Genomic DNA, 22,944 nt, shown 5'->3' with positions numbered 1-22,944 from the left:
GTAATTATAGACCGGTTAGCCTGGCATCAGTAGTGGGGAAAATGTTGGAATCAATCATTAAGGATGAAATAGCACCGCATTTGGAAAGCAGTGACAGGATCGGTCCAAGTCAGCATGGATTTATAACAGGCAAATCATGCTTGATGAATCTTCTGGAATTTTTGAGGATGTAACTAGCAGAGTGGACAAGGGAGAACCAGTATGGATGTGGTGCATTTGGACTTTCAAAAAGCTTTTGAAAAGGTCCCGCACAAGAGATTGGTGTGCAAAATCAAAGCACATGGTATTGGGGGTAATATACTGATGTGGATAGAGAACTGGTTGGCAGACAGGAAGCAGAGAGTCAGGATTAACGGGTCCTTTTCAGAATGGCAGGCAGTGACTAGTGGAGTGCCGCAGGGCTCAGTGCTGGGACCCCAGCTCTTTACAATACACATCAATGATTTTAGATGAAGGAATTGAGTGTAATATCTCCAAGTTTGCAGATGACACTAAACTGGGTGACGGTGTGAGCTGTGAGGGGGACGCTAAGAGGCTGCAGGGTGACTTGGACAGGTTTGGTGAGTGGGCAAATGCATGGAGATGCAGTATAATGTGGATAAATGTGAGGTTATCCACTTTGGGGCAAACACCAAAGACACAATATTATCTGAATGGCGGCAGATTAGGAAAAGGGGAGGTGCAACGAGACCTGGGTGTCATGGTTCATCAGTCATTGAAAGTTGGCATGCAGGTACAGCAGGCGGTGAAGAAGGCAAATGGTATGTTGGCCTTCATAGCTGGGGGATTTGAGTATAGGAGCAGAGAGGTCTTGCTGCAATTGTACAGGGCCTTGGTGAGGCCTCACCTGGAGTATTGTGTTCAGTTTTGGTCTCCTAATCTGAGGAAGGACGTTCTTGCTATTGAGGGAGTGCAGCGAAGGTTCACCAGACTGATTCCCGGGATGGCTGGACTGACATTTGAGGAGAGACTGGATCAACTGGGCCTTTATACATTGGAGTTTAGAAGGATGAGAGGAGGTCTCATAGAAACATATAAGATTCTGACGGGATGGGACAGGTTAGATGCAGGTAGAATGTTCCCGATGTTGGGGAAGTCCAGAACCAGGGGACACAATCTTAGGATAAGGGGTATGCCATTTAGGACTGAGATGAGGAGAAATTTCTTCACTCAGAGAGTTGTTAACCTACGGAATTCCCTGCCGCAGAAAGTTGTTGATGCCAGTTCATTGGATATATTCAAGAGCGAGTTAGATATGGCCCTTATGACTAAGGGGATCAAGGGGTATGGAAAGAAAGTGGGAAAGGTATACTGAGGGGAATGATCAGCTATTGAATGGTGGTGCAGGCTCGAAGGCCGAATTGCCTACTCCTGCACCTATTTTCTATGTTTCTATGTTTCCTTGCTTTTGTACTCTATGCCTCTATTTCTGAAGTCCAGGATCCTGCACACTTTTTTTAACTGATTTCTCGACCTGCCCCGCCACATTCAATGATTTATGCCCATATACCCCCCGGTCTCTCTGTTCATGCACACCCTGCTTCAGTTAAAATTTGTTAAAGAGTGGTCATGACGTTAGTCTAATCTCGTTGACCCCGAATTTCAACATCCAAATCGGCATAGAAACATTGTCCTCAGAGTGGGCAGGGCCCAGACAGCCAGGTCCCGATCCCTTATCCCATTGGCGCTGTATTTGGGGTAAACACGCACTGCGGGGATTCTTCGACTTCCACCCGAATCGGGCGGCGGAAGGCCGGAACAGTTTCCTCTGTGCGCCCGATTTGAATGAGGTGAAGTGCAGGCAGCAAGCGGAGGGTCCCACACTGAGCTGGACGGTGGGGGAGTGGGCGGGGAGGACTGGGAGGAGGAGCAGCTGTCAACACTCCTGTTTGTAGAACAGCCTCCGCTGGATCCTCTAGTACTGGGAAAATTGCAATCGGCCTATAACTGCTCGCCCATTTACATACCTTCCTGAAAGTTGTATCAGGCAGAGCAATGGGACGACTACACTGCCCACCTCCCCCACCATGTCATCCCACCCCGCCATCCCCCCCAACCCGCCGCCCCCCATCCTCCCCCACCATGCCCCCCCCACCCCGCCCAATGGTACAATGGCCATATGCCCCATTGACGGGCGAGAAACAGGCAGCCAATACATGCAGCCACAAATGGGGATGGGCTTACTATATCCTCAATTCCAAATCCACTGTTGGATGCGAGGGGCAACCTAATGGGGCTAAAATTGTGGTCAGAGGCTTCCTTCGAACGACCGCCTCAGACCCGGAAAAAATCTACAAATCAACCTGTTGGTCCCGGAGGCACGTAGGATCCCGGTTGGAGGCCTTCATTCGCTGTGCAAATACTGAGTGACAGATCTCATGAAAACATAAAGAATAGGAGCAGAAGTCGGCCATTCAGCCCCTTGAGCCTGCTCCACCATTCAATAAGACCTTGGCTGATCATCGACCTCAACTCCACTTTCCCGCCTGATCCCCATATCCCTTGATTCCACTCGAGTCCAAAAATCTATCGATCTCAGCCTTGAATATACTCAAAGACTGAGCCTCCAAAACACTCGGGTAGGATATTCCAAAGATTCACCACCCTCTCAGTCCTAAATGGCCGGCCCCTTATTCTGAGACTGTGACCCCTGGTTCTAGACTCCCCAGCCCGGGGGAAACATCCTCCCTGCATCTATCCTGTCAATCCCTGTAAGAATGTTGTATGTTTCAATGAGATCATCTTTCTTTCTTTTAAACTCGAGAGAATGTTGGCCTAGTCTACCCAATCTCTCCTCAAAGGACAATCCACCCATCCTATGAATCACTTTGGTGAACCTTCGTTGCACTCCCTCAATGGGAAATATATCCTTCCTTAGGTAAGGAGACCAAAACTGTCCACAGTACTCCAGGATCATGTCATTCAGCCCCTCGAGCGTATTCCACCATGCTTTCAGATAATGGCCAATCTGTGCTACAACTCTATGTACCTGCCCATCTCCATATCTCTTGATTGATTTCAGTCTTCTAAGCACCAATTTACCCCCAGCACCACAGCCTTTTTGGGGCAAGAGATCCCGATTAAACTCCTCTTGGTGCGAAAAAGTGCTTTTTGATTTAATACCCCGAGGATGAAATGGAATAGTCCATGCTGGGACTAGTCGGTTCAAAACACGTCCAATATCGGACCTCGGGCCGCAGTTAATTGAATATTGGAAGCCTGCTGCAAGAGCCCAGGTGGGGTGTGTGTGCGGGAGGGGAGGCAGGGCAGGTGATGCATTAAGAGTGCGGAGTTGGGGGGGGCAGGGAGGACAGGCTGGCAATGGTCTCCTGCTCCTGCTCCTTCAGCCTCGACATTGAAATAAGTAATTTGAATAAACTTACCTTTTTGATGGTGGCCTCCAGCAGTCCCTTTAAGAACCTGGTTATCCTGACACATGGCAGCCCAATTTTGGGAAGGTGTCCTGAACCAGGAGTTCGGGGCCTCTATTTGCATTAGCAAAGGGCCTAACGCCTGTTTCAGTACAGCCCTGGCTGTCTATGCTTCAGACGCTGTCAGACGCTGCACTTCCAGTGCAGAATGTGCCCGCCGTATTGGCTCCTTCACACCAATTAATTTCTAGCTCCCTCCCCAGTGACTAAAGTTTAAACAGTGTGTGTGTTTCACGCTGGTCCTCACCTTCGATCACGGGAAACCCTCTCCGGATAACAATCGACCCCCATACATATCGAAGTGCCAGTTTTGTGCCAACATCCCATCGCTTAGCTCCGTGCCTAGATTTCCTGGGGGCCTAACTTAAGGCGCTGGCCATAATAAGTCAGTCAGCATTGTGGCATCTCCTGTCCCAACACGCATCTGCCGCATTGTAGCCGTGAGAACATACAATGAGTGAAGATTGAGGATGGCATGGTCTGTGCCAAGGAGTGGTTTGATGTGAGTTTGTACCCCAGATTTCCACTGATGGCAAGTCGCTGATCCCAGCTGGGCATTAGGAATACCCAATGAGTGGAGACAAAAGACACATTTAGGCTACTTTTATATTGGCTTTAGTAAGATTAAAAATAAAATAGGACTTGCATCTATGAAGCACCTTTCCTGACCTCAGGACATCCCAAAGTGTTTTACAGCCAATGAAGTACTTTTGTAGTCACTGCTGTACTGTAGGAAATGCGGCAGCCAATTTGTGCACAACAAGCTCCCACAAACAGCAATGTGATAATGAGCAGATACTCTGTTTTAGCGACATTGGTTGAGGGATAATTAGGCAACAGGCTGATGATGGTCCCTGACACACAGGTCTCAAACAGCCAGCATCGACCTCAAAGTGACCGTGCCGGATTCAGAGAGGCCAACAAACAGGAAGACATGGTAAAACATGAGCCGCTAATAGTAAATCTGTAAAATTGACTTTAATGCTATTGGGAGCTGCAGAAAGCCTTAGCTTCAGGAGTGGAGGGGCTAGTTCATCACTAAAGCCAATGTAAAAGCACCTTTACACTGGTGCTCACTGAGCCTGGACTACAGGCACTGGGAGGATTGTGCCAGATCTCCACAATCATAGCACTTCATCACAGCCTATCTTATTCTTTTCCATTATTCTTCCTCTTTTAAAGGCATTGACTCAAAACAATGCAAAACATCCTGTGCCAGACTTTATAGCTCAGGCTAAAAACTATTGCCAAGGTTTATTAAGAAGTAAGATTATACAAAATCAAAAATAGATCAGCAGATTAACCTTCACTGATGCTTTAAATGGTTTTCTGAATCCAACATAATAGAGTTCTTATAACAGAATTCTTATAATTGCGTTTTAAAAATACATCATCTTGGGAATGGTAGGCTGTGTGAAATTTTGGCTCACCATTGCAATTTGGCACTAAATGATGGAATCATGTAAACTGCATTAATTGCCTGCAGTTGAATTATTTATTCACAGCATCTGGAGACAGCTGTCCTTTGCAAACCAGAATAAAGACACCATGGCAGGAGATGGCTCACGTAGCACAGGGTTTGGGAGTAATACTCTGCTTTACTCAGTCATATTCTGACATAATGAGCACCCAGCTCGTGTTGGAAAAACACAGCTTATTAGTGATGGGGATAATGATTAGGGATAACAACAGTAATTTCTCTCACTGCAGCAACCTTGCATATATTAAAGTATCTTAAGCCTATGCTGTTGGCCAACCAATCTGGAACTAATGAAGGAATGTTTGCAGTAATATACCAAACCCCTCCCGCAGTATTTCAATCCAAACAGTCTGTGCATTCTCTCCTTCACATATTCAATAGAAATCTCTCCCATAACCCATTCACATTTGGAAAGTGTCACAATACTAAGAATTATTTTGCAGTCCTGCAAGAACAGATAAACAGAGAGACACTTTTGATCTGAAACCGAAACATTCTAAAGCTGTACAGAAACAGTCCTGTATTGTCAGTGTGCCACTGCAGCAAGAGTTACAACCCTGATCCACACCCACACATTCCCATGCAGTTACCCACAAGCCACAGCTTTATACCTTCTACTGACTAACCCCATTGCATCAATAGACACCCGAGACCATCAGCTAGCTACACTTTTCTGCCAAGTGGATGTCGGATGACGATGGAAGTATAAAGGAAAGGGACAGAGGTAAATGCAATTAATATATAAACAAAAAGAAATATAACATTCTAAACCTTTTGGCAAAAAATCGGTTCGGAAACCGAAGCCATGAATTCTGTAGGGAAATTATACATAGCATTTATCAACGCCAATCATGAAGGCATTTATTTAACATCCTTTTAAATCTGTATTCAGGATAAATTTACAAAACATTGTTTGATACACATATCTTCCTTGATTAGCATATTTTGTAATCTGAAAAATATAATAAATTAATCAACAATTACAAAATGGGGGTAAAACAGCATTTAGAAATAGGGAGAAAATCATCAAAACATATCGGCATATTTCCCCAGGTGGTGATTCTGGGTAACTGGGATATTTGTGGCATTTGTCCCGACAGTGTAGCAACACAGGCATTGGACATGTGGACCTGCCCAAAGACCTCCCCTCAATCAACTACTCTCAGGCACCTTCTGTGGACCAGTTTGAGTTCTGTTGACTAAGGTCGAGACAGTAATTGCTGCTTTTGCAACAAGGTTTGGAGGTAAATATGTGAGGAAGCTGAGACAGGGAGGGACAGCAAATTACCCTCAAACATGGAGATGTCAGAAGATGTTGGCTGAAAACAGGTTGAAGCTAAGGTGCTTCCTTCTTTGCCATAAAACAGGATAAGTATGGAATCGTAGCTTGAATTCTTTGATGTTGATGCAAATTCATTGAAAATCTTAAAAACCTCAATTGCTAATGTGGCCAAAATTGCCCCTTTCCGAAATACCCGTAAGCAGCTCTGGGAGGCGCTAATGGGGCGATAAGGACTTTTCGTGCGAGGGCAGGTGGCGCACATGGCGATGACATCATAACCCTGTGCGCCGACCACTACTCGCCCCGCGCTGACCCCATTGCGAGCCACGGGAGCGAGGTTGGCGCGGGGCTTTGCAGTCCGCCCATAAAGGGCAGGGCTTTGCGCTGTGACCGCCATTTTTTTTTTCCGAACGACTTTTCAGTCGGTCCAACAATGGCGGCCGCTGGCCTGGCCGAAACCCTCCCTGGTGGCCCAGTGGGCATCACTAACATGGCTGCACAGCTTGCAGCGGCCTGCCCCTTTAACTGAGGGGGAGGGATGTGGTGACATCATCAGCACTGAGTGACATCGCCTCCTCCACACCCCGCCCCTTCCCCGCCCCGCCTCTCCAATACTGACCCCTCCCCGCCCCCGCTCCGCCCCGTCCCGAACACCAACCCCCGCCCCCACCCACCCCCTGCCCCCGCTCCCAACACCACCCCCACTTCCATCCCGCCCACCCCCACCGCGCCCCGAGGTGATGCAGAGCGCCTCGCTGCTGCCCCAACAATTTTTCTCATTTTAAAGACATGAGTCAGTAACCTCTTCTCGCCGGGCCATAAATTTTTATTTAATTCAAATGATGCGCCCCAAATGGGGCGCGGGGCAATGTCACCCCCAATATCGCTATCACATACAGAAGTGGGCAGATAAAACATATTTCTGTTTGTAACAATTGGACTTCTTGGGGAGGTGGGTAAGAGATTCTGGGGCGGAAATTCAGTCGCGCAAGAAAGCTGGTGCACCTGTGAGTTTTTACCGCTGGGATCCATGAGGCGGCCTTCTGATCGATTTTCAGGACTTTGAAATTTCAAAGTCCCACCGAGAGTGGGTCACAGTGGGGGCGGGGGATGGACAGGAAGTCAGGCTGGGGGGCGGGGGATGGACAGGAAGTCAGGCTGGGGGGCGGGGGATGGACAGGAAGTCAGGCTGGGGGGCGGGGGATGGACAGGAAGTCAGGCTGGGGATGGACAGGAAGTCAGGCTGGGGGGCGGGGGATGGACAGGAAGTCAGGCTGGGGGGGGGGGCGGGGGATGGACAGGAAGTTAGGCTGGGGGGCTGAATCTGGATCGGACCGGGACTCCACCACTGTCACTCCTCCCTCCGTTAAAGGGGAGAGAATCGGTCAGTTTGCGTCTTCGGCCACTGGGCCAACAGGGAGGGTTTGGGCCGGGCCAGGCCAGCGGCCTGGCACCCAAGAGAGGGGGTACGGGGGGGTGTGTGCCAGGCTGCCCATTGGCGGCCCAGCCGAACCCGGGGCATTTGCCTCACCGGCCACTCGGAAAGTCGGCCGGCAAAAATAAATAAATGGCGGCCGCGGCAGTGGGCCCTCCCCTTGAAGGGCTGCCGTGCTGCTGGGCTGCACTCACTGCGGATACCCTGCACCGTTGGGGAAAGCTGTCGGGCGCACGGCGGGGTGTCCATTTTGTGAGCTGCATGTCGGTTTATTTTTCAGGTGAGGGAGAGCGGTGGGAGGGCGGAGGCGAGGGGGGGGGCGGTGTTGTGGGAGGGAGGGGGTGAGGGAGGGCGGCGAGGGAGAGCTGGGGCGAGGGAGGGCGGGGGCGAGGGGGGGCTGGGGTGAGGGAGGGCGGGGTGCATGTTCTGATGATGTGTTTGCGGTGGTTATCAGCACTGGGGTGGAATCGGGCCCAGACCGAACAATCCCCGAGCTGTATTTTGGTCGGGGCGGCCAGTTGCCCACAAAGTGGCAGCCACGGGATTCCACAAACGGGTCGTTCCGAGACACTGCATTTAGACCCCTCCTTCTTCATAAATGGCCCTTTTGTTTTTGCTGCACCGAGCACAGAGAAAACATTCCTCCCTCGCCCCCCCCACACTCCGACCCCCAGCCCCTCCCCCCCGCACTCCCCATACTACCCCCGCACTCGTTTCTCTCCGCCCCCCCCACCTCCCACACTCTCCCCTCACTCCCCCAAATCCCTCACTCCCTCCAAACAACCCCCCCAACTCCCCCCCCCCCGCTTTCTCCTCTCCCACCTCCCCCCCCCACCCCCCCTTCAAACCCCCCCCCCCCCGCTTTCTCCCCCCCCCCCCCCCTCCAAACAACCCCCCCCACCGCTTTCTCCTCTCCCACCTTTCTCCTCTCCCACCTCCCCCCTCCAAACCACCCGCTCCCCCCCCCCGGGTTCAGCTTGTATTTTTGACATCTCATGACAACCCACTCAAGAAACTGATCGAATGTCTAGACAGTAACTTTTCCAAAAGTGTACCTGCAGGCTATCCCCTGGCCTATAGATAATCCTCTTACTTATTGTAACCGACATCAACTCCTTAATCCTTTCAAGATTGAAGCATCTTATTGCTTCTGCTGACTCACTTAAATGGTTTTCCTGGCTGCTTGCCAAAACAAAGAGTGTCTATAATCTTGAGAAAAAATAATAAATGGATAAAAAGCCAAGACCACAGCATTGGGGAATTTAATCTTTAATAAGATTGAATACTTTTCTCATGCAGTACATTATCGAGGAGGCAACAAAGGCAGACCACTGATCCAAACACTGAACTGGAAGTTCCGATCACCTTTAAATGGGACATACAATACCTTGATGAGTTTGGGTTGAAGTTAAGTGTAAGAGATTATGTCAGATGACTGATCTAATGTACTCGTGTCCAGTTGTTGAGAATGCACGATGTTCATGGCTTCCCTGTGATTGCCTGTGATAATTCGCAGAGCTAAGTCACAGCCGGTAAATTGTTAAAACAGCGACATCTGCTTTTATAGTTCACCTCACACGTGCCTGAGCCTAGCATGTTGCCCGAGGCAGATGCCAAACATGTAAAAAGGAGGGGGAAATGACAGCCAAAGGCAAGAACTTTGGAAGCCTTCTGAAAGGAGGAAGTAAGGAATGAGGGAGAAGTGGTTTATGAAGCGAATGGCGGTGGGCAGAGGCACATTGACAATATCCAAGACAGAGATCGATAGATTTTTGGATACTAAAGAAAGCAAGGGAATATGGGGATCGGGCGGGAACGTGGAGTTGTGGCATGATCATATTGAATGGCGGAGCAGCCTCGAGGGGCTGAATGGCCTCCTCCTCCTGCTCCTATTTCTTATGTTCTTTTATGATGTTCTGACCAAAGGAACAGTGTCTATTGGTGAATTGGGGGTGGGAGTCAAGCAGCAACTGGGGTTAGCGGAAGGGAAGGTGCATACAACTGGAGGAGGTCACTGAGGTTGGGAGGATTGAGGCCGTGGAGGAAATTGAAAACAAGGACAAGGATGTTGAGGCCATTTTGCCATGGTGCGTGATAACGCTGTGGATGATGTCTTTGTGAGGCTTTGTGCAGTCGGAAATGTTGTGTATGTAGAAAGAGTCAGACTGAGCTCAAAGTAACATGTGACCTTAGTCTTTTATTGCAGGTCTCCAGAGTGCCTCTCCAACCTGTGAGGCTTCCTTAAATACCTGTGCTCCCAAGGGATTATGGGATCCCTTGGGACTCCAGGGGATGAGCCCTCTGGTGGCTGTACAGAGCAAGTACAAGTTTACATATATAACAGGAAACATGAGCCATTGGGGGCATTGGAGTTTGTGACGGGTGGCATTGGCACAGCCAGCAAAATCTATTTGAAATGAAGGAGTACTGGTGAGAACGAGCAGAAATATTTACCTAGTTTATGGACAGAAGTAGCCCTTGGTGCCGAGTCAAACACGTGTCAGAAAAACATTTGCTTTTTCTATTGTTCCTCACATTTCTTCCTTGAACAAGGCGAATAGTAAACTGGGCCTGGTCTGCAAAGGCAAGAGTTTACATGGAACCAGCAGGCAGCGACATGTGTCCTGGCCAATATTTAATCCTCAATCAACATCACTAAAACATTGCTGTTTGTGGGAGCTTGCTGTGTGCAAATTGGCTGCCACATTTCCTACATTTAAACAGTGACTACGCTTCAAAAGTACTTCATTGGCTGTGAAGCACTTTGCGGTGTCCTGAGGTTGTGAAAGGCGCTATATAAACGCAAGTCTCTTTTTTTATTTATGTAAAAGCTTCCGTCGAGGTATATTGGATAATACTCACATTAACAAGCACTTCTGCCTCCTCCATCCACGTGAGCCATCTGCAGCTGCCAGGCTCGAATATATACACTTTTAAAACCATTATTTGCATATATTTTATGCTGTTGTAATAAGATGCAAAATTAAAGGTTCCATTATCTACAGGCAATAATATTTTCAGGTCAAGAATAGAAACATAGAAACATAGAAAATAGGTGCAGGAGCAGGCCATTCAGCCCTTCTAGCCTGCACCGCCATTCAACGAGTTCATGGCTGAACATGAAACTTCAGTACCCACTTCCTGCTTTCACGCCATACCCCTTGATCCCCCGAGTAGTAAGGACTTCATCTAAATCCCTTTTGAATATATTTAGTGAATTGGCCTCAACTACTTGATAGAATGATAGACCAATTAGAATTGCTTGAAACAAATTGTTCCAATCCGAACACCCAGACACCCTTTGCTTTGTTAGTTGTATGGATTTTCCTCCTTGTATCCAAAGTCTGCACGGCAATGAGCGAGTATGCTTCTTTATTTGTTTACCTGCCTTACTCTTCGGTCTCATCGGCTAGAGCAAAGAGCCCGAAACTTACTAACGAGTGAGGGAGGAGGGGTAACCTAGCGATGGAGGGGGGGAAACTAGTGAGGGAGGAGGGGTAACCGAGTGAGGGAGGCGGGGTAACCTAGCGATGGAGGGGGGGAAACTAGTGAGGGAGGAGGGTTAACCTAGCGATGGAGGAGGGGTAACCTAGTGAGGGAGGGGAGGGGTAACCTAGTGAGGGAGGGGAGGGGTAACCGAGTGAGGGAGGAGGGGTAACCGTTACTACCAACTGTTGCTTGTTTCTGTCTCCGAGGGTGAGCACCTTCATCGTCCAATCCTTGGGGAAAGGGCGACTTCCATCAGCTCCTGGGTGCGGTTGTGACCTTCGTAGAGTAACACAGCTTATTGCTGCATTCTCTGTAATTCCTTTGCCATTTCTGTTTTACAGAGGACGTGTTTCTGTTGCAGACCAGAGATCATAAAAACCCAGACATCTACGTCTTGTTCAGAACGACAAGGTGAGCACCATCTCCTGGTGGCAATTCCTGTGTAATTGGCCTTTCTGATGGGCGTTTGAAGGATCAAGTTAAGACATGAGGGGGAATCATGTTACTCTGGTACAGGCTGAAGTTATGCCTTTTTATTGTTATCCCTTTGGCTGATTTCGCTGACACAGAAATTGGTGAATATTGAAACCAGCAACAAGAGATTTAAAAAAAATACAAAACCACTTTGTCTTCATCTTTCCCTCCATGGATGAGTGTATATCGTGGCGCCCTCATAACTCAAAAAATGGCATTTTTGCAGTTTAAAATCTAGCTCAGGCAAACCTGGATCTGATCTGGACCAAGAATCCTTTCACCGCACAGTCTGATATTTGCAAATCTTTGTTGGGCTTAGTTTCCCATTTCCCATTAATGTGGGTGTTCAGGTTAATTGGCTCAGGATATCGCGGATTTCCGGCTAATGCAGCACAGTGTAATACCTCTGGCACATCCTCTTACAGCCTAGTCTGTGACACCATTAGAGCGACTGGCCCAGACCCAGAGAGGGAATAAGCTTCATGGCCTCCTGCAAGCCCTGTGCTTGTATTGATTCATGGTCAACATGCCTCAGCATCTCAATCACTTCCCCTCTCGACACCTTATGTTCACTTCTTGTTGCTCCAGGCAGAACTTTAAGCTGTCCTCTGACCTCTGACCTCCGGCCGCCCTCCCACCTCTGGCCTGTTCTGGGCCCCGAACCAGCCACTGGGTCCACCTCACACCAAGAATCGCCAACCAATCCGTTACATGGGATGCTGTGTCGCTCGCTTTGCCCTCGTCGCGCTCTCCAGCCGGCTCCCCCTGCTCCCCACGGTGGGGGGGGCTCACTCTGCTCCCCACGGTGGGGGGGGCTCACTCTGCTCCCCACGGTGGGGGGACTCCCCCTGCTCCCCACGGTGGGGGGGCTCCCCCTGCTCCCCGCGGTGCCCGCTGGGTCCTGGGGCTCCACGGTCAGGCACAAAGCCGCTCTGCCGATGGGTGCTACCTAGTCGCTAAGTTGTGAATGTCGGGAGAGTGTGGGGAGGAACCCATCCACTTTCACAATGAGAAAAACATTGCAAAATAAGTTTGCAAAGTACGCAGCACCCAGTTTAAATTGCAGCGTCAGAGCACTCTGGAACTATACTGTGCGCAATGCAAACTCGAACCTTAGTGCTGACACACTGCAGGAAGTCTCAGACCTCTCGGTGTGCGAGGGAGCTGTACTTACACCCAGACCAATGTTATACCCCACCATCGTCAGCGGAGCCAACGATTGAACAGAGTGTAAATTTGACTGAATTAGCAAAAAGCCTCACAATCTGAAAACTGTCCTTAAAGCAGCTTAAAGGGAACACAGAAGGAAAGTATGTCAAGCACTTGATGTGTTATTTCTTCAAATAGCAAAAATATAGTTGATTTCGCTCCATTTTTAGTATCAAACTATTTTAATCCTCCCACTTCACAACGTGTATTTTTGTTCTGTGTCCCAATGACAGACCTGTCCCGATCATTCTGCCGCTGGCACTTGATAGTGAGCCATCACAACCATTGCCTGTTGGCCCTCCTTCCTAACTTTCTCTCCGTGAGCAGGAGCACCTAGGGGGTGATATTCCGTTGCCCCCTGTTTTGGGCGGTAACACCCTGGGGGTGTGTGGGACATTCTGCGCCGGGCACGATAATCATGCCCCACTCACGAACTTAGGATAACTGCCCCCAAGAGGAAGTGGAGCACAAAATAACGTGAGCGGAGTGTACGCGTAGGGAGCGCGCGCAGCGTAGCGCTGCCGTTAGGAGGGTTTTTTCACTGGCCGACACCTCCTTTAAACTATCGCCCCACAAGCGGAGGGTTGTGTCACCTGAACATGTTGCTGATGCCGCCCGCCACAGCATCAGGGGGCGCTCCCCAATGTTTGTTCCGCGGCACCGCGCATGGTGATGTTGTTATTGACGATGCAGCGGAGCACGGCGCTAACAATTACCACCGCCACTAAACTCCTGCGGAATTTAATGGGATTTGTTAGCGGCGCCGCGCTTGTTAGTGCCCCCTGGGGGTGGGAAAGTAGAAGTGCAAGCGACCCGAATTTCTAGGCCAACTTATCTCTTATACCAACCGCCACTGAAAACTCACCGTGGGAGGAAGCTCATGTACAAACCGATGTATTACACACCATAATAAGGCACATTGGTAAAGCACCATGAGCATTCAGGCAATGCCCAAACTAAGTTAATATGCAGGTACAGCAAGGAATCAGGAAGGCAAATGGAATGTTGGCCTTTATTGCAAGGGGGATAGAGTATAAAAGCAGGGAAGTCCTGCTACAACTGTACAGGGTATTGGTGAAGCCACACCTGGAGTACTGCATACAGTTTTGGTCTCCGTATTTAAGGAAGGATATACTTACATTGGAGGCTGTTCAGAGAAGGTTCACTAGATTGATTCCGGAGATGAGGGGGTTGACTTATGAAGATAGGTTGAGTAGGTTGGGCCAATACACATTGGAGTTTAGAAGAATGAGAGGTGATCTTATCGAAACAAAAAAGATAATGAGGGGGCTTGACAAGGTGGATGCAGAGAGGATATTTCCACTCATAGGGGAAACTTAAACTAGGGGACATAGTCTCAGAATAAGGGACCTCCCATTTAAAACTGAGATGAGGAGGAATTTCTTCTCTCAGAGGGTTGTAAATCTGTGGAATTCTCTGCCTCAGAGAGCTGTGGAGGCTGGGTCATTGAATATATTTAAGGTGGAGATAGACAGATTTTTGAGAGATAATGGAATAAAAGGTTATGGGGAGTAGGCGGGGAAGTGGAGCTGAGTCCATGATCAGATCAGCCATGATCTTATTGAATGCAGAGCAGGCTCGAGGGGCCAGGTAGCCTACTCCTGCTCCTATTTCTTATGTTCTTATGTAAGTAGCTTAGATAGAAATATAGAGAGTTCCTGTACTTTTAAATGCATATTAAAAAAGACTTGCATTTGTGGGAGCTTGCTGTGCTCAAATTGACTTCTGTGTTTCCTACATTACAACGACGACTACACATTAACGGTACTGAATTGGCTGTAAAACGCTTTGTGACATCCTGATGTTGTGAAAAGTGCGACAGAAATGCAAGTCTTTAAAAGTATATTGATACTGAGACTATTAATTCATACTCTTTGTTACAGCAATGTATTCCAGGGCTATGCTGTTTGTGTGTATCACATGTCTGCTATCCGAGAAGCATTTAATGGACCCTACGCACATAAAGAGGGACCTGAGTATCACTGGGCAGCTTATGAGGGAAAGGTGCCTTACCCAAGACCAGGCTGTGTAAGTGGAGTCTGCACTGAAATTAATATTTTATTTGTGCAAAAAATGTAAAGAAACCCAAAGAATTATGAATAGCAAATGAATGTACCACGTAAGCATTTCACGCAAGCATGAATTTAAACAGTCAGCGGTTTGCAGATGTAGTATAATACTTAGTGACACGGTGAATTTAGGAGGCAGTGTATTGTGGCTTGGAGTGATTCTCTGTAATTGATTCCCAACTTCAGCCTCGGGAAGGCTCCAGGCAGAGGCTGTACACGAGTGTCACCAAGCGCTGGTCTCACATAGGTCCCAGTCATTGGTTATAAAACAGTACCTGGGAATAACTGGCACTGGCTCAGTCCACTGCCCTCCAAACTGAAGTGACAGGTAACAGGAGTGAAATACCTGAACATCGGGAGTCTAACCAGCATTAACTAATACACACATCATTCGTACCACAGGCACATTCTTCTGTGAATTCAACGTTCTGAGAGTGAAGGTAAACAGTATTTTACACTTGTCTCATTATTGAAATCATACAAATATGCTCAAAGATAACTGATGTAGGATTCAGAATGCAGAATTTAACGGCTCAGGGCCTGAAATTGATGATGTCCCGTAGCCACCCGTTTCTCGGTGGTATTCGGGCGGTTCGTGGTTTTTACCGCCCGCTCCTGCTCAGATCCTCCAGGTCGACTTTGGTGGTAATGTAGTGGGAGGGGATGGTGTGTAGCGGGGTGTAGTGGTCGGGGGTGGGGTGTAGCGGGGGCGGGAGCGGGGTGCAGTGGGTGGGGCCGGGTGGGAGTGGGGGCGGGAGCGGGGCTGGTGGGTGGGAGCGGGGGCAGGATGTAGCGGACGGGAGCGGGTGGTGCAGGCCATTAGATTCAGCAAAGATCGGAGGTCGAGCTCTGCGCATGCGCGATCAAAGCGCGACCCTTCCCGTGACACTACAGCCAGTGTACCTGCTGTACTGCGTCACACCACACCGAACACCAATCCCAAACGCTCAGCACCAGTACACTAGGTCAGTTTTTTGGAAAGTTCCAAAGTTAAGAACAACCTCAAGAGATCTTTGTACCATTGACTAGGGGCAGCCTATCTTTTATATTTGTGGGCCATATAGATGTATACCATGGGCTCCAGGGCCATACGTAGCTTAAATCTACATTCCTATTTGTATTAATTTAATTTAGCCGGTGCTGGATTTAGCCAATACTGGATTTAGCCAGCAATTAGGCGACAGCACCAAGAGCAGCACTTTCCCAAATCTCCAGACCCTCACAATTCAAACAGGACAAACCAACGAAGAAGAAACAGAAGCATAAATATAAAGGAGTTGCCCGGGAGGGAGTCGAGGGCTGTGTTGCCAGCGACCAGGGCTGTATGTGGTCCGAGGGCTGCAGTTCCAACACTCTCGCCATGGACCAATTAAATATCCAAACAACACAAAAGAGCAACACGATTATGTCTGTCTTTAAGACTTCTAAAATGTACTGCTAACTCTTAGTGACCAACTTTATTTAATAAAAACATGAAAAAAAACTAACTGGGAAGATGATTTTGTACTTGGATGAGGAAATGTGCACGGAATGAATGGGAAGTGTTCGAATACGTTGGAGGCTTGAACACCTGATGTCCAGAGCATTGTGGGCAGACACAGGAAGACATAACTACAGGGCCAGTTAGCTTAACATCGGTGGTAGAGAAACGTTTAGTGTCATTAATTCAGGATGAAATTACCAAATATTGAGAGAGAAAATAGTTCGAAGTTGCCAGCAGGAATTTCAAAAGGAACGATCGCTCTGGACAGATTTCACAGAATGTGTGATGTGGTAATATCGGGGAAACACAGAGAATGGACTTTAGGGAAACCTCTGATAAGCTATCTCACAGGAGATGATCACTGGTGAAGATCAAGGGATGTGGAATCAGGGACTTGAGGAGCAGCAAACTGGATTTAAAGATTGGTTAGAAGGGCGAAAAGAGGGAAGTTGTTAAAGCCAGCATTTAAGAGTGTTTGGAAGTGGGTAGTGGTGCCCCTCAAGGTTCCGTTCTGGGCTGACTTCTGTTCGAAACTCCTTGTCCTCCTCTTCCGTCTCCTGCAGCCTTTCATCAAATATTCCCATTTTCAAAATGGCATCCGTACTGTCCGCTTAAGCCAGCTAAGACCTTACTTTTCAGGACGGTATTTAGGTCTAGCGGTAAATGGATCTTACTGATCGAATTTGCGTTTTGGGATCTTCTCCGAAGGGCAGGCAGTATCGACTACCACCGGCGGTAAATATCTGATGAATTTACCGTCGGAGGGAATGTGGGCGGTAATATGATGAATTTCAGGCCCTAAGAGTTCACATTAACAAAGCATTTGTATCGTTACTCCATGAGTAGTTGTTTGAGTAAAATCCTAAAATACGTCATACGCTAATTATTGATCAGTGCACTCCCGAGGACAGTGACCGCAATGCTGTAAACTTTGTGCAGGAAACGAATATCCAGATACATTAAAATCATCACACTTTCTAGTGCTGGAGGTTAATTATTTCTTATACTTGACTTTCCCCGATGTGAAAATGTATAACAGCAGAATGGGCAGTAAATCTGTCTCCATAGGCGTCTCACTCATTTATTCTCAATTATATTTTAGCCACATTTGGGGGGGATTATTTCTCTAGTCACTACGTGTCGTGACATTGTACAAACCTCAATGGAACTTCAATCATGCCAGCATTTCTAGAGAAAGCATAAACCTATTCAAAAAGAAAATGTACAACTTTGCTCTGATCACTAATCGGAGGAAATCCAAGTGAATTTATAAACCTCTGAAAGGCCAGAGACAATCCTTTGCTGTGGGCCAGTTAGTTTATTAACCTTCCAGTGGCCGAAGTATCTTCTTTATAATCCTGAGAATATTACATTCTCAGCGGAACCACAAGGGGGCTCCGTAATAAACAGGTCAAAAGGCACAACCTGTTCCAACAGACTGTCTGTGTTCCACTGAGTCAACAACACGATTTACCGGCATTAGATTCATAGCAACTGGGTGTAACCCTCCTTAGTCCTTTTAAAACGTAATTAACAGAACAAGGCCATTTCTCGTTCCTCGCTGCCTCTCACCCCCTGCTACCCTCAACAATATAAGGGGCAAGTTCCCCCTCTCACCCCCCACTACCCTCGACAATATAAGGGGCAAGTTCCCCCTCTCACCCCCCAGTACCCTCGACAATATAAGGGGCGATTTCCCCCCTGTACCCACTCAGGTGACACACTCACTACTCCATCTTTGGTCATCTCGCGATACATTGCATGGAATCACCATTTTCCCGAGTTTCCATGCTGGTCCCGACAGGTAAACAGTTCAGTCTGTCGGTTCTGGCTGGGACTCAGCTTTCGAATCACGTTGACGGAAGAGGATCGCCATTCAGGCTGAGCAAGAGTCCGCACATACCCGAATGAGAGCTGCCCCAAGAGGGAAGCACCAGGTACACCAGAGCTGATCGGTTGTCACTGGGACATCTGACACATGTCTCTTGTCTCTTCTCCAGCATATGCTAATTGCTCCTGTCCAATTGGAGAGCTTATCAGGCTTGATTTTAATGTTTATCGGGAAAACACTTTCTCCTAAAAATGTTGTTTGCCGTTACAAAATATAAACTGATTCTAAGCAATGTCCCTGCAATTCTATTACAATGTCCGGTCTCCCCATGTTACAGACATCCCTTGTTCACTTAGTGAGCTTCATCCAAAGGGAAGTCACAACTGCACAGAGCTGCTAGCCATGTCTGAAAGGCACCTGTGAAGCAAAGCACTGAAACATCAGCAAATTTGTTGTTTTTTTTTTAAATTGAGGGAAATTCAAATAACATTGTTAAAATAACCGTTAATTACTTTCTTTCTGTTTTATACAATGTATCGCGATTGATCAAGTTATTTCACAATCAGCCGTCTGCCTGACTCCCAGACTTCCATTTTTGTTCAGTACAAACACTATTGCTGCTTTGTAAAATGTAGCAGTTTGTGGGGGGGGCGGTGCAGGCTTAATTCCCCACTGTCCCAGGTTTGTGACCCAGACTGTCCAAGTGAAGCCCAGCCCTCGTCCCACAAGGTGTGCGGAAAAGCAGGTCCCACTGGTTCCGGCCCCAACACCTGTGGTTGATACTGAAGAGGAAAGTCATGGGCTGCAGGAGGATAGCCATCTACTGGTCAGGTGGGCAGAGCAGTGGCAAATGGAATTTAATTCAGAGAAGTGTGAGGTGATGCACTTTGGGAGGGCTAATAAGGAAAGGGTATACACATTAAGCGGTAGGTCACAATAGTGTAGAAGAGCAAAGGAACCTTGGAGTGCTTGTCCACAGATCCCTGAAAGTAGCAGGCCAGGTGGATAAGGTGGTTGAGAAGGCATACGGAATGCTTGCCTTTATTGGCCGAGGCATAGAATATAAGAGCAGGGAGGTTATGCTTAAATTGTATAATACTTTGTTAGGCCACAGCTGGAGTACTGCGTGCAGTTCTGGTCACCGTATTATAGGAAGGACATGATTGCACGAGATAGGGTGCAGAGGAGATTTACTCGGATGCTGCCTGGAATGGAGAATCTTAGTTATGAGGACAGATTGGATAGGCTGGGTTTGTTCTCCTTGGAACAGAGGAGGTTGGGAGGAGACCTCATTGAGGTGTACAAAATATTGAGGGGCCTGGACATAGTGGATAGTAAGGGTCTATTTCCATTGGTGGAGGGGGCATAGTCTTAAGGTGGTTGGTGGAAGGTTTAGAGGGGATTTGAGGGGAGGCTTCTTTACGCAGAGGGTTGTGGGGATCTGGAACTCGCTGCCTGGAAGAGTGGTAGATGCAGAAACCCTCACCACTTTTAAGAGATGGTTGGATGGGCACTTAAAGTGCAGTAACCTGCAGGGTTACGGACCTAGAGCTGGTAATTGGGATTAGACTGGATGACCTTTCATTGGATGGCGCAGATATAATGGTAAGTACTGCAGGGAATAGAATACGGCCAGCGTGATCTCCTGGACTAGTGTCGATCGCCTGGATGGGTCGGAGAGGTATTTTCTCACATTTTTTCTCCCTAAATTGTTCTGAGTTTTTATCTGGTTTTTGCCTCTCCCAGGAGATCACATGACTCTGGTTGGGGTGGAGTGTAGACTGTTTCAGTATATGGGGTGTCGCAGTTGTGTGAGGTGGACTGGTTGGGCTGGGTGCTCTTTGCCTTTCCATCATTGTTCATGGGTTTATATGTAACCTTTGGGACTGCTGACCGAGGGCCGTGTGACTTTTTGTCGGCCGGTGCGGACACGATGGGCCGAAATGGCCTCCTCCTATGCTGTAAATTTCTCTGTTTCTATGTTTCACTCAGCCAGCTACAACTCAAAATAACTCAAAACAAGGCCATCAATATAAGATAGTCAAATTCAGAGAAACTTCTTTACCCAGAGAGCGGTGAGAATGTGGAACTCGCTGCCACAGGGAGGGGTTGAGGTGAATAGTATCGACGCATTTAAGGGGAGGCTGGACAAACATGAGGGAGAAGGGAATAGAGGGTTATGCTGATAGATTTAGATGAGCAAAGATGGGAGGAGGCTCGAGTGGGGCATAAACGCCAGCATGGACTGGTTGGGCCGAATGGCCTGTTTCTTGGACATATATCCCGTGTAATCCTCTGTAAAACGAGACTTGTTGGGATTGCTCTGGCTAGTTGTCAGGAAGATCAGGTAACAATGAATCTTCCTGGTTGCTGATGTCAGCGAATCCTGACCAGTGTATTCCCACAAGACTCGCACAATATAAACGCAGGTTTCGAGGGCAACTTTGAAACAGCATATTGAGAGAGCCCTACAAACAGCAACCTCGACCCTCAAACATCGCAAGCTCCTGTGTTGGGGAAAGATGTAAAGCGGTTTAAACTATTTCCCTGAAATCTATAATTGCATCGTATTTATACACATCAAAATATTCTATTTGGTTAGATTTGTTTTCAGGGGCTGGAGGGCATGATGGTTCATAGAAACATAGACATAGAAAATAGGTGCAGGAGTAGGCCATTCGGCCCTTCGAGCCTGCACCACCATTCAATGAGTTCATGGCTGAACATGCAACTTCAGTACCCCATTCCTGCTTTCTCGCCATACCCCTTGATCCCCTTAGTAGTAAGGACTACATCTAACTCCTTTTCGATGGTTTAATAAACTACTGTTTCACTCGGGGGATCAGGTCCCAACAGAAGGGGTGACGGCCTCCTCTCAGGTAGCTGCTTATTATCTAAATGAAGTGTTTGGGCATGTCCAGTGAAAGTACCGGCAGATATAAGCATTTACCAATCTGCAAACAAATATGATTTCCATTCATTTTAACTGTTGTACCAGAATGGATCTATAGGATCGAGAATGTGGATAATGGGAATGGCCTGTTAATCTCACACACCATTCTACAGTTAATGTGACGCAGCCTTGCCTGGAGTCTGGTCCGTGATGTTCCCAATCCAGGAATGTTTGGGTTTCAAATTGAAAAGGTTCCTTTCTGCAGACTATTCCCATCTTGTATTGAGCGGAGTCACACACAAAACGGATTTATTTAACTCACTTTAGTCCCGCTAATAATTTGCGCAGTTAGTCCGAGTTTAATTTATATTTTCCTGCCCTCCTCCCGAAGGCCCAGATTTGAGCAGGGATGAAGGCTCCAGATCAGTGCTCACCCTCCATAGCCCCACCAGTGGCTATTCATTATTCCCCCTCCCTCCCCCCCACACGCACCGATCCAGCTCTCAGTTAAAATCCACCCACCCACCCCACGAGTATTGGCACATTGCTTGCCCCAGGATGCCATCACAGTCTAGAACATTCCTTTTCCCACCTGATGTCCACAAATGGGCTGTTCAGCACCAGGCTGCCCAGCAAGGGTCACTATCCGGTGCGGAAACACAAGGCAGGGTCTTGCCCTGTTCTAATCCAGAGAGAGTCGAGCTGATCATGTGGCTTCAATATGGTCACTGGCTGGGCATTGTACAGATCGACTGGGCATTGTACAGATCGACTGGGCATTGTACAGATCGACTGGGCATTGTACAGATCGACTGAGCCTTGTACAGATCGACTGAGCCTTGTACAGATCGACTGGGCATTGTACAGATCGACTGGGCATTGTACAGATCGACTGGGCATTGTACAGATCGACTGGGCATTGTACAGATCGACTGGGCATTGTACAGATCGACTGAGCATTGTACAGATCGACTGGGCATTGACCGCTGTACAGATCGACTGAGGATTGTGCGTGCTTTACCGTTAGGGGAGCTATGCAGCTTCAATGCCGAACCCACCACAGCAGCAAAGTGTTTGATTCTGAAATGGTAAAACTGACCAACTGGTCCATTATACAAGAGTCAGTGCATCGACGATAAACATCTTGTCTGATGTGACTTGAATTCCCACTGCATTACAATGCATAACTGGAATAAAGTGAAGCTGCTTATTTAGCAGCCAGATTGTGTGTTATTCCAAAAAAATGTGATTCTTCATTTGTATGTTGTAGTAGACATGATTTATGCTCAAATGGGCAAAAGGATGTGTGTTGGTTTGATTTTATGGGACACTTTGTGCAAAGTCCACATGGCAAAATGGATGAATCGTTTGTGACTAGAGACAATAACTGGTGAATGCTTTGGTCTGCGTTGCAGTGTGCCAGTCAGATTAATGCCCCTCCTGGAAGCACATATCGCACGACAAAGGATTACCCAGACGATGTCCTTCGCTTCGTGCGCAGTCATCCCATTATGTACCAGCCAATCCGTCCTGTGCACAAGAGGCCGGAGCTGCTGAGGGTCGATGGGAAACATAACCTGGAGCAGATTGTGGTTGACCGTGTGGAGGCCGAAGATGGTCAATATGATGTCCTGTTTATCGGCACAGGTAAAGGAGAGTTTACAGGACAGTGCTGTGGAAATTAGGATGAAATGTTAGGGTGCAAGGCATTTGATAAAGTCCCACATAAGAGACTGTTAACTAAGGTTGAAACCCATGGAACTGAAGGCGAATTACTGACCTGGTTAGGAAACTGACTGAGCGGCAGGAGACAGAGAGTGGGGACAAAGGGTAGGTTCTCCAATTGG

General features: G+C 47.9%; 1 protein-coding gene across 1 annotated transcript in view; it reads left to right on the top strand.

The window, feature by feature from the left end:
* Nucleotides 1–22,944, top strand: part of LOC139277933 (semaphorin-3E-like) — a 295,608-nt gene that overhangs the window by 249,483 nt on the left and 23,181 nt on the right. Inside the window, exons 9-11 of the mRNA XM_070896556.1 lie at nt 11,459–11,528; nt 14,705–14,849; nt 22,513–22,744. Coding sequence (XP_070752657.1) covers nt 11,459–11,528; nt 14,705–14,849; nt 22,513–22,744 — 447 coding nt within the window. The remainder of the gene's footprint in view (nt 1–11,458; nt 11,529–14,704; nt 14,850–22,512; nt 22,745–22,944) is intronic.

The sequence above is a fragment of the Pristiophorus japonicus genome, chromosome 13 (assembly GCF_044704955.1).
Source record: "Pristiophorus japonicus isolate sPriJap1 chromosome 13, sPriJap1.hap1, whole genome shotgun sequence".
Taxonomy (NCBI): Eukaryota; Metazoa; Chordata; class Chondrichthyes; family Pristiophoridae; genus Pristiophorus; species Pristiophorus japonicus.
This window is presented reverse-complemented; position numbering and strand designations above follow the sequence as displayed.